General features: G+C 39.1%; 1 protein-coding gene across 8 annotated transcripts in view; it reads left to right on the top strand.

Annotated features, from left to right (window-relative positions):
- Nucleotides 1-13,004, top strand: part of LOC106878228 (uncharacterized) — a 130,260-nt gene that overhangs the window by 46,765 nt on the left and 70,491 nt on the right. For 6 of the 8 annotated variants that reach the window (XM_052971596.1, XM_052971594.1, XM_052971592.1 and 3 more), the window contains one exon: nt 1,852-2,042. In XM_052971596.1, coding sequence (XP_052827556.1) covers nt 1,910-2,042 — 133 coding nt within the window. In that variant the 5' untranslated portion in view covers nt 1,852-1,909. Of the gene's footprint in view, nt 1-1,851; nt 2,043-11,214; nt 11,355-13,004 lie in introns of those variants that run through there. The other 2 variants (XM_014927383.2, XM_052971597.1) reach the window with 2 other exon arrangements.

Genomic DNA, 13,004 nt, shown 5'->3' with positions numbered 1-13,004 from the left:
ACCTCTTCCACGGGTTTCCTCAACTGTTAGGGTGTGGCACTTTTTCACGCAGCTATCCTCATCCATTCTCACCACATGTCCATACCAGCACAATCGTCTCTCTTGCACACCACAACTGATGCTTCTAATGTTCAGCTTTTCTCTCAAGATACTTACACTCTGACGGGTATTCACATTGACATTACACATCCAACGGAGCATACTGGCTTCATTCCTTGCGAGCTTACGTATGTCCTCAGCAGTTACAGCCCATGTTTCACTGCCATGTAGCATGGCTGTTCGTACGCATGCGTCATACAGTCTGCCTTTTACTCTGAGTGAGAGTCCCTTTGAAGAAATATTTACGTGCAACATAATGTGTGTTAGAAAACCCAAGATAAATTTAAAGTAGTTAAACTACAGCTTTTTAGCCTTTCTCTGTAAAACTTGAAACCTGTCAAAACATGATATTCTTTTTGTGAAGAGAAAAGTTAAGGAGATTGCCCTGATATGTATCACAATTTGCTGCATTCAATTTTTTAATTTTATTATTGTATATTTGCTTGAGTAGTCTAGTGATTAGCTGAGCTAGCTGGTGCAGATTAATCCTGTAGGAGGCATTATAAATAAACCAGTGAACTTCTATGTGGATGCTGAACCTGCTAGAAATAGCAGCTAGATCCCCACTGAAATCTTGCTGTCTAAAAAAGAATACATTGGTTAGTCAACATAGTTCTAAATGTACAAAATAAAAAAAAATTGATCATAGTTGGAATGTCTTGGAACTTAAGTCTGTCCGATCAAGGCTGACCTGGGGCTAAACAATGGAGGACCAATGTGTCAAAGTAAGGAAATAAAATTTTGACCTTCTGCTTTGGTTCCTCTGTTTGACTTCATCATTTTGTCTTTACTGATGCTGTAGATTCACCATTAAGGATTAAAAGTTCTTCTCATTAATATCCAGTGTCATTAGATATTAGGGGTTAACTAATACTCAGTCACAATATAAACTTTGAGACGAGGAATAGCTGGGTTTTTATAGAGAACAGTAGGTTCAAATGGGGTTGAGAAAAGGCTGTCTCATGATCTTATTTAGGGGCTCCAATTGGCTATACGCTGCATATTGGCGTGACAGAGTAAGAGACAAATGGTGCCAATACCAACCAATCAGAGTAGTGGACACAATGTGGTCCAAACAGCAGCCAAAGGCTAGCTGTTCGAATGTACGTATATATAATAAAGTGGAGAAGAATTTCACTTGAGTGTATCCTACAAATGTATATATCTGTGTCTTTGTGTCTGTGGTTGTCCACTACCACTTGATGCTGGTGTGTTTACATCCTTGTAAGTTAGTGGTTTAACAGAAAGAAACCAATAAAGTAAGTACCAGGATTAAAATAGAAATAAGCACTGGAGTTGATTTGTTCAACTAAAATTCTTCATGCTGGTGCCCCAGTATGACTACAGTCTGATGGCTGAAACAAGCAAAAAAAATAAAAAGATAAAAGAAAAGATCACAGTTAAAACAATGAATAAAATATTCTTTTCTACTCTAGGTACAAGGCCCAAAATTTTTGGGGATTAGATTGACTCCAGTAAGCAACTGGTCGATTAGATTGACTCCAGTCGATTAGATTGACTCCAGTAAGCAACTGGTACTTAATTTATCAACCCCGAAAGGATGAAAAGCAAAGTCAACCTTAGTGGAATTTGAACTCAGAACATAAAGATAGACGAAATACCGCTAAGCATTTTGCCAGGTGTGCTAACGTTTCTGCCAGCCCACCACCTTTCAATGAATAAAATATTGAAACTGATTTAGTTGTCATATTAAACTATTTCCATATTTATTTTTTTATATTTTTGTTGCAGATACCCTAAAAACCCAAATTACTACTACATCAATAGCCACCCACAGATACGCAACACAATGAGCATTGATGGGGAAAACTATCTTCACCCACAAAATAGGACTCCGCCAAGGCCTCGATTGGAGCCATACCCAAAGAAGGAAATTGTACCAACCAAAAAACATCCAGGACGTTTTCAGAGATTTGATTCAGGTAAGTTCCATTACAAGTTGACCCCTAATTTTTCTGCAAGTCGCTCAGCTTTTTGTTTTTGTTTTTTAAAGAATGGGAGAAAGATAAGAAGAAGGTATAGGGGGAAGGTGGTAGAAACAAAAAGAGGGAGAAATGAGAGGGATATACAGGAAGTAGTCCTGGGAAAAATTGAATGAAGGGAAAGAGAAAGTAAGCTGTATTGGAGAAGAAAGTGGCTGGATAGATGGAGAACTGGACAAATGGAGGAGTGAAGAGTAAGTAGAAAGACTGACCACTGAACTGAGGGACCACACACTGTAAAAAATATGGTGGTGGTGGTTGGCATTCCGTCGCTTGCGACGTCGAGGGTTCCAGTTGATCCGATCAACGGAACAGCCTGCTCGTGAAATTAACGTGCAAATGGGTGAGCACTCCACAGACAAGTGTACCCTTAACGTAGTTCTCGGGGAGATTCAGCGTGACACAGTGTGACAAGGCTGACCCTTTGAATTACAGGCACAACAGAAACAGGAAGTAAGAGTGAGAGAAAGTTGTGGTGAAAGAGTACGGCAGGGTTTGCCACCATCCCCTGCCGGAGCTTCGTGGAGCTTTAGGTGTTTTCGCTCAATAAACACTCAAAACGCTCGGTCTGGGAATCGAAACCGCGCTCCTATGACCGCGAGTCCGCTGCCCTAACCACTGGGCCGTTGTGCCTCCACGTAAAAACTATATAAGAAAAAAAAGAAACAGAGGAACATTGTAGATTGTAGAAGTTGAGAAGAAACATATAGTGAAAGGGATTATGAGAAAGAATTACATCTGGGGAACGAGAGAGAAAGATTGAATTAAATAGACTGAGGTAGGGAAGAGAGAGAGAGATGAATAGATTAGGGTAAGAGTGAGAAAAAAAGGAGATATAATAGGTTTTAGAGAGAGAGAGAAAAGAAACTAAGGCAGAGAACGAGAGAGAGCGTGAAAGAGGGAGTTACTGAAATGATAAGCTGAACCCTATGACCTTTACCAAAAGTACTCATTTAAACTGGCTGATAGCTTAGTAATTGGCCAATTCATTAAGTGAACTGAATAATTGCTAGTTTTTTCTCTCTTTCTCTCTCTCTAAGCTTTCTCTCTTTGCCTTCTTTCTGTCTCTCTCTTTCTCTTTCGCCTCCTCTTTTCTCTCTCTGTCCCTTCCTCTTTGTCTCTCTCTCTCCCTTCCTCTTTCTTTCCTTTCCTCTTTCTCTCTCTCTCTCTCCCTTCCTCTTTCTTTCCTTTCCTCTTTCTCTCTCTCTCTCCCTTCCTCTTTCTCTCTCCTTACCTCTTTCTCTCTCCCTCTTCCCTTTTCTCTCTCTCCCTTCCTCTTTCTCTCTCCCTCTTCCCCTTTTTCTCTCTCCCTCTCTTCCTCTCTCTCTCCTTCCCTTTCTCTTTCTCTCTCTCTCCCTCCCTTCCACTTTCCCTCTCTCCCTCCCTTCCTCTTTTTCTCCCTCCCTTCTTCTCTCTCTCTCTCCTTCTCTTCCTCTTTCTCTCTCTCTCCCTTCCACTTTCCCTCTCTCCCTCCTTCCTCTTTCTCTCCCTCCTTTCTCTCCCTCCCTTCCTCTTTCTCTCTCTCCCTCCCTTCCTCTTTCTCTCTCTCCTTCCCTTCCTCTTTCTCTCTCTCCCTCCCTTCCTCTTCCTCTCTCCCTCCCTCCCCCCTTCCTCTTTCTCTCAGTATCTTTCTCTCTTTCTCTCCAAGCTCTGATTCTTGTAATTTTCTTTTTGTTGCTTAAAAATCTTTCTTGTCAATTACTTGCAATTAAATAAAGTTTGTGTTAATTATACTTCAAACGAGAGCAGTTAAGATTGCCAAGACACTAAAGCACTGAACCAAATTAATGTTTTGTATTTAGTTTCTCTCTGTACTTCCGAATTGAAATCTTGGGTTAGCAGAATCAATAGAACATCAGACAAAATACCAAGTGGTATCTAGTTAGTCCTTTATCTTCTGAGTTCAAATCTCAGTGAGAACAAACTTTTGCTTTTCATTCTTCCAGGGTTAATAAAATAATGTACCAGTCAAGTATTTGAGTTGATTCATCTTCTCATAATGTGTTCTAAATGTGATTGGAAGTATAATAGGAGAAAATGATAACCTAGGGGATTTCCATAAAATATGTCATCACCATCATTATCAATGTTATTATTTTTATGTTTGTTTTTCATGCCATCATGGGTTAGATGGAACATCATGGGTCAAATCAGTTCTTTCCTCCTAAAAAGGTTAGATGACTGTATATTGCTCACACATCTCAGTTTCTGGCATGGTTCTTTTGGCTGGATACTCTTTGTAACACCAACCACTTTACAGAGTGTATTGAATGCATTTTAACATGATACCAGCACTAGAGAGGTTGTGAAGCTCTAGGTAAGATACAAAAGTCTTCTCAATCCTACATTGGTGTTTCATTTACCAAATACTTTTCTGAATGTACTGGATATATTTCATCATAACACCAGCACTGGTAAAGTTACTTTGAAATACTAGTTATATACTGGTGTATTGGACACTGGGAAATTTCCTACATTAAGTATAATGCCTCTAATATAACTGTTGCTGGGTTAATTATTTGCAGTCATTATGTTAATTATTGATGTCTGAAGGATGCACTTTACTGAAGCAGTCAAATAGAATTGAAACATATCTGTGGTTGTCTCCCATATGTGCCAAATTCATACTGAAATAATATTGGTCATTGAGCTAAAGTTTTTCTCTCCTCCCTGCATTAAAAAAGATGTAATTAATTTGACATTGATTATATTATGTTTGATATAATCAAGTTTAACCTCTTCTTCACAAAACAGCTAAAAGAAATAAAAGAAAAACACAAGGCTGTATGTTTGCAGCAATGGCCAAGTGCCAGTTTAATATTTAGAATTGACATTCTTTACCCAACAACTTGCACTCACTGTCACAAAAAAAAAAAAAAAAAAAAAAAAAAAAAAAAAAAAAAAAATCAAAAAAAATTTATGAACACCAATCCTAGTTTCCATCATTTTCAAATCATTTAACCTTCTTTTCATTACATATGTCTGGAAACACTTGGATGTGTGTCTGGTCTCAACAAGCAGTCAATCTCTGTGACACTACCAACTGCTGACCTATCACAAATCTCCCTTAAATAACACTCTACTACAGGAATTTTTAATATTTCTTTGTTCCACTTTAGAAATATATACATCATCATAGTTTAACATCCGCTTTCCATGCTGGCATGGGTTGGACGATTTGACTGAGGACTGGTGAAACCAGATGGCTACACCAGGCTCCAATCTGATCTGGCAGAGTTTCTACAGCTGGATGCCCTTCCTAACGCCAACCACTCGGAGAGTGTAGTGGGTGCTTTTACGTGCCACCAGCATGAGGGCCAGTCAGGCGATACTGGCAACGGCCATGCTCAAATGGTGTTTTCCACGTACCACTGGCACAAGTGCCAGTAAGGCGACGCTGGTAACGATCATGCTCGAATGGTTTTTTTATGTGCCACCGGCATGGGGGCCACGCAGCAGCCCTGGCCATAATCATGGTCTCAGTCCAAAGGTCTCAGTCACTAGTCATTGCCTTGGTGAGGCAAAGGTCTCAGTCACTAGTCATTGCCTTGGTGAAGCCTAATGTTCGAAGGTCGTTGTTCACTACCTCATCCCAGGTCGCTCTGGGTCTACCTCTTGCACAGTTTCCCTTGACTGCTAGGGTGTGACACTTTTTCACACAGCTATCCTCATCCATTCGTACCACATGACCATACCAGCGCAGTTGTCTCTCTTGCACACCACATCTGATGTTTCTTAGGTTCAACTTTTCTCTCGAGGCACTTATACTCTGTCGAGTATGCACACTGACATTACGCATCCAGCAGAGCATACTGGCTTCATTCCTTGCAAGCTTACACATGCCCTCAGCAGTCACGGCCCATGTTTCACTGCCATGTAGCATGGCTGTTCGTACACATGTTATACAGTCTACCTTTATACTCTGAGTGAGAGGCCCTTTGCCACCAGCAGAGGCAGGAGCTCTCTGAACTTTGCCCATGCTATTCTTATTCTAGCAGCTACACTTTCAGAGCACCCACCCCCGCTACTAAGTTCATCACATATATATATATATCAACAATAAGTGCACTTAATTTTAAGAGCATATTTTAAAGTTAAAAATTTAGGGAAAAAGGGAAAAAACTATTGTTAGCCTTACTGTATGTTCTAGCATGCAGGTAAAATTTTGTAGATGAAAATTTACAACAAAAAAGGTAGGTTGAGTTATATAAGAAGTTCTTTTTGGAGGACCATAACTTTCATGTGAAATGCTGTAAGATTTGGAAAGATAGCAAACTATACACTACATTAGCTTGTCTGCTGGAAAACACTGTATTTTTAATCGTTCTTGTGTTTGACAGAATTATGAATAACTTGTTTTTCAAGACACTTTTAGATTAATGCAGATTTTCTAAAGCCTTAACCTCTTAGTGGTCAGATTACTCTGCTTTTTTATTCAAATTGTTTTGACTTAATCAGGCATTATCTTATAGCTTTGAGGTTTCAATGATGTGATTGTTTATTTTTAGAATGTTAGTGTAGGTTAGGTGTGAGAGGTTAGATGTAAAACATAAAATATTTGGGCTGGATTTGGCTGGTTTAAATGTGAAAGGGCTAAATTATATTTTCAGCAATCCATGGTGCACCGAAACATCTCTTGTACACACATGTGTGCTGTAATCACAATGTAGGAACTTTTCATTAGCATCCTAAAAAAAATAAAGATACACTAGATGATGTAACCCTTGGTTCACCATGTCTAGTAAAAATGATGGGTGGTTGTGTCTTGAATATCGTTGATTATAGATCCTCTCTATCAAGACCAACATGGGGATAAATAAGCAATCACATCTTAAATGTAATAAGTTGTTTATGGTCACTTTATTTACTTCCTTGAGACAGTATTATGTATAGGAAAACACTGAGGGAAGTGTTTAATGCAAGGTGTAGAAGTCTAGACGCATTACTGGGGAATGAGAGGAAAAGAAAAAAGATGAGTGAGTGGAAGGCTTGAGTGGAAATGGTACTAGATAAATCAGTTCTGAGTATAGGTCACTGTAGAAGTGGTAGTTGAAGCAGAGTTAGGTGTTGGTAAAAGAAACCCCAACAGAGCATGTAAGTGGATTAAATCAACTATTGTACTTCATGACAAACTATAAGCTTCAGGCTGACAAAAGACTTGTGAGTGGATTTGGTAGACAGGAACTAAAAGTAGCTTGTTGTGTGTGTGTGTGCATCTGTTTGTGTGTGTGTGTGTGTCTGTGTGTGTGTGTGGAGACACTTGGCTTAGTGGTGTGGGTATTCGGTTCATGATTGTAAGGTTGTGAGTTCAGTTCCTAGTCGTGCAATGTGTCCTTGAGCTAGATACCTTTATTTCATGTTGCTCCAGTCCACTCAGCTGGGAAAAGTAAACTATATCTGTAATTCAAAGGTTCAGCCTTGTCATATTCTGTCATGCTGACTCTCCTGGAGAACTACATTGAGTGTACATGAGTCTGTTGGGTGCTCAGCCACTTGCACGTAAATTTCAGGGGGAGGCTGTTCCATTGATCAGGTCAGCTAAAACACCTGTTGTAACCGACCGAGTGCCATTGTGTGTGTGTGTGTGTTTGTGTGTGTGTGTGTGTGTGTGTGTTTCTCATTTTCTGGTCTTCACATCATAGTTAAAAAATGATTTTTGCTGTTATACAATTGGTGTCATTCATTTCCAATATTCGGCAAACCATATCTGGCTATGGGGAAATATTACCTTGCATGGAAACAGATGAGTTAGCAACAAAAAAATGTATCTGCCTCAATAAACTCCTTCTGATCCATGTATGCATAGAAAAGTGGACATTAAAATGATGATGTGATACTATACTAACTACACATTTCTGTATTGTTTGTAATCACAGTATAAACAATAAACTTTAATCCTTTAGAGAGATTACTCTGTCAAATGCTTATTTATTCCCATTGTTTTGAATTAATCATGTATTGTAGCATCAAAATTTTGATGATGTAGTTGTTTATTTTTAGAATGACATTGTAGGGTAGGTATGAGAGTCCAGATCTGGTCAGTTTTAACATAAAGCAGGCAGACTATTTTGGTTGGCTATGGTCATTTTAAATGCTAATGAGTTAGGTGACCAGCATCCCCTTTTGTCTTCTTGGAATGTAACAAAAAGTATATGGAACTCGGAGTTAGGACAAGCAAGTGAAATGAAATTCCCCTACGAAGAATTGATTTTGTATCATAGACTTGGCTCTCCTGGAGCTTACCCTCATTTTACAGTTCTTCTACTATCATTCCGTGGAGGCGCAATGGCCCAGTGGTTAGTGCAGCGGACTTGCGATCATAGGATTGCGGTTTCGATTCCCAGACCGGGTGTTGTGAGTGTTTATTGAGCGAAAACACCTAAAGCTCTACGAGGCTCTGGCAGGGGATGGTGGCGAACCCTGCTGTACTCTTCCACCACAACTTTCTCTCACTCTTACTTCCCGTTTCTGTTGTGCCTGTAATTCAAAGGGTCAGCCGTGTCACACTGTGTCACGCTGAATATCCCCGAGAACTACATTAAGGGTACACGTGTCTGTGGAGTGCTCAGCCACTTGCACATTAATTTCACGAGCAGGCTGTTCTGTTGATCGGATCAACTGGAACCCTCGACGTCGTAAGCGACAGAGTGCCAACAACAACTATCATTCCATGGTGACCTTTGCCATTATAACAAAAAGAATTTGTTGTGTATCAGTATATTTGGTTACTGTAAGGGATGGAAAATATTTTGGATTATGTAGCCTTTTGATTGTGTATGGTGTTGATGTGAAGGTCTTATTTGAAGATTACACTCTGCTGAAGGGTCCGTATCCTGAAGCTTCATCTGTTTCCATTCCTACTGGAAAGTGAACTTTTTGATCGGCAATAAACTCTCTTGGACTTACCATTTTCATTGTTACTGATGCCAGACCAATTTATTCAGTGCCAATTTTACCCTTGACATTATTAGTATAGAACTTAGAAGTTTCATAAAATAATGCCATATGCTTAAACAAGAATGTTTATATAATTAACTACACATTTTATACATTTTATATCTCTCAGTATGTCACTGGTTATTATTATTTATAGTATGTTGTGTTAGTGTATTTGTATGTTCGTGTGTGTGTTTGTGTGTGTGCGTATTAGTGTATAGTAATGTTAGTGTATGTGTTTGTGCATGTGTTCAGGAACTGGAAAAAAAGAGAAAGGGGGGGGGGAGAAGAAAAGAGTGATAGATACATAAATTAAATAGATAGATATCATAACATATGCTGCTGCTGAGAGGGAGAGGGACAGTGAAAAAGAACATACATTATTATTACTGACCAAAAAAGAGAGAAAGATAGAGTTTATGCTGTTACTGAGAGAGTAAGAGAAAGAAGAGACATACTGCTACTGTTTGAGTGGATTCACTACAACAACTAGATGAGGTACTGTGTTCATATCACCAAATTAAAAGAGCAGATAATATGTCATATGACGAATAGGCATGGAGAAGAAAACAATGTTTCGCTTATTTTTAGTTGTTATTTAACCCCCAGGTTAGCTCTGGTCAAGCTGACCTATGATGAAGAGCATTCCAAATGTGAAAATCCTGTCTTTTTTTGGCATTATTTATATAGTACATTATTGTATGTGATCTTCTCTTACTTAAAGGTTTAATTTCAGGGAGATTTGGCTGCTATTTCTAACAGGTTGAATGATTACGTAGACGTGATTATGTCGGCTCTCCACACTAGCATAGCTAGAGTGTGTGTCGTCTGGGGTAGCCCTTCCGTTTGCTGCCCCCAGACCCCACAAAAAAATACATTGCCTACAGCAGACTCCCAAAAGTGCCGCCCGGGGCAGATCGACCCTATGCCCCCCACCCCGCGCAAGCTACACTAGTGGCTCCCCATTTTAAATATAATTTTGTTTTATACTTCCATTTTGGTATGAACTGGCAGAATTGTTTGCATGCCAGTTAAACTGTTTAGTAACATTTTTTCTGGCTATATGTTCTGAGTTCAAATTCCACCAAGGTCAACTTTACTTTTCATCCTTTCAGGGTCAATAAAATAGGAACCAGTTGAGCACTGGGGTGGGATGGGGTGGGGTCAATGTAACTGACATGCCGTATTCCCCAAAACTTCAGCCCTTGTGCCTGGAGTAGAAAGAAAAATTATAATTTTTATCTTTGTTTTTCATCTATCACCTTTTACTTGTTTCAGTCATTAGGCTTTGACCATGTATCACCTTGTGAAGGTGTGTGGCTTAGTGGTTAGGGTATTTGGTTCATGATCGTAAGGTCATGAGTTCAATTCCTGGCAATGCGAAATGTCCTTGAACAAGACACTTCATTTCATGTTGCTCCAGTCCACTCAGCTGGCAAAAACGAGTTGTTACCTGTATTTGAAAGGGCCAGCCTTGCCACACTCTGTGTCAGGCTGAATATCCCTGAGAACTACATTAAGAGTACACATGTCTGTGGAGTGCTCAGCCACATGAACATTAATTTCATAAGCAGGCTGTTCTGTTGATCGGATCAACTGGAACCCTCATCATAACCAATGGAGTACCAGTAGGTACCACTTAGAAGGATTTTAGTTGAACAAATCAACTTCAGTGCTTATTTTTTTTAAAGCCTGTACTTATACTATTTGTCTCTTTTGCCGAACTGCTAAATTATGGGAACTTAAACAAATCAACATTGTTTGTCAAGTAATGGGTGGGACAGACACTGACATAAAAACTCACGCTCCCACACACAATCAATCTCAATTTCAATATAATTGTTATCACTATTATTACACAACACTCCATTTTAACACTGTGCATGCAGACATAAGCACATACATGAGTGGATACTGAAAAGTTCCTGGCTTTGGGTAAAAGAAAATACAGGAGGATCAGTTAATTGTGATTTTATTCAACCTATTTCCCTCTCAGATTCACACACTTATTGCAGCAGTCCTTTGATTTTTCTACGCCCTTTAAAAGAACTCGGATGGTTGGCCTTTCAACCAGGCTTTTCATGGTAACCTCAAAACCAGGAACTTTTCAGCATTCCCTTGTATATATCCCCTCTATTACATTAAATAGTTTTATACTAATAAGGTACACCCATTATTATATTCTTAACAAACACCTTGTTACATACCTAGGTTATATGATTTTATTTACCTGTAACACACCAAATTACTTCCCCAGCATGCATAATTCTACTAATGTGGGGACACATTGCTACCAGTCATGGGATTACATGGTCCGTAAGTACATCATCATTGTTGTTGTTGTCATCATCAACATTGTTTTAATGTCCACCTTTCCATGCCTGTATCTGTTGGAGAAAATTTTGTTGAGATGGATTTTCTATGGCTGGAGGCTTCTCCTGTTGTTAACCCTCACTTATTTCCAAGAATGGTATTTCCCTATAACCAGATATGTTTTGATGTAAGATGAATGAAGGACACTATTCGCATGATGGCAGTATTCATTTACAACTAACATGTGAGGTCAAGGCAACATGACAGTAGCATGTGTGTGTGCACACACACACACATTTCATCTTTTAATGTCCATGTACCTTGCTGGGATTAGTTGGAATGCACACACACACTGGGCTTCTTTTTGTTTCTGTCTACCATATCCACTCACAAGGCTTTGGTTGGCCCAAGGCTATAGCAGAAGACTCTTGCCCAAAGTGCCGCACAATGAAATCAAATCCGGAATCATGTGGTTGGAAAACAAGCTTCTTACTATACAGCCACACCTGTGCTTACATAATTTTTATTTAGCAATGTTTAGTTACTTGCCTTAAATACACCTTTGTACTTACCTTGGGTACATCTTTTATATATTTCTGATACACCTTGCTACTTCTGTAGAGGATGCTCAGGGCCTATGAAAAGTCCTGTTCAAGTGATACAACAGTCCAGGGTCTGAAGAACCAAAGAAGGATCCATTACAATTTGCTAAACCTCTCCCTAGAAAAAACCTCAGTACCTTTGAATTTTGAGGGGATCCCTCTCATCCTTGGGCCTGAGAGTAGTAGATGCCCTGGAGACACTATTTTACTTCTTTATGTCACAATTTCTCAAAGTGAATTCCAAGGAACCCCAAAGTGAAAAGATAAATATTTACACACAGATAAGTGAAATATGTAAGAGGGGTTTCTGAGCAACCCTTCTCTTCACCTATCTGTATCTGAATATTTATCTTCCTCTAAACCAGTGGTTCTCAACGGGGGTCAACATGACCCCTAGGGGTTCATATAGGATTTGTGGGTGGGGCTGTACAAGCAAAATAGTAAATTGGGTATCTACTGTGGTATTTTAAGGGTTCATGAAAAAATTTTGTTTTAGATGTATTTAATGCAAGAAACAGCTTAGTTTCTGGTCCCAGAATAATGTTCTCTCAGAGAGCATTGTCATAAACCTACCCAAGTGAATGTGTGAAAAACAAAATAGGAATTTTGAAAGAAGTATCTATAAAACTAGTTTTTAAACATTGAATGGCTACGGGGTTCATCTGAATAAATTAGTAATGAAAGGGGTCCATAAATAAAAAAATGATTGCAACCGCTGTTCTATGTGCTCAAGTGTGTGTGTGGTTTTGGGGAGTGTGTTTATTGTTGTTTTGTTGATATTTGGACTGGTTAGTGGGTGGGAGAGTGGGTTGTTTACAGTGTTGACGTGTTGAAAATGATGATGAGAAACCTTGACGGTTATGTATATTTAACAGAATAACTGAAAAACAAGCACTCGAATGATACAAACACACAGAGTGAGGGGAACACGTGCAGGTGAATGTCTCATTAGTAAGATATCACATTTAAAAATTGTTATTTATTGTCAAGCTGCTTCTTGACATGAAACTCACTTATTATTCTATATACCTACAAAACGAATGTGTTCAGT

This window comes from Octopus bimaculoides, chromosome 11 (genome assembly GCF_001194135.2).
Source record: "Octopus bimaculoides isolate UCB-OBI-ISO-001 chromosome 11, ASM119413v2, whole genome shotgun sequence".
Lineage (NCBI taxonomy): Eukaryota > Metazoa > Mollusca > Cephalopoda > Octopoda > Octopodidae > Octopus > Octopus bimaculoides.
Note: the sequence above shows the minus strand (reverse complement) of the source record. Positions and strands in the feature narration are given on the sequence as shown.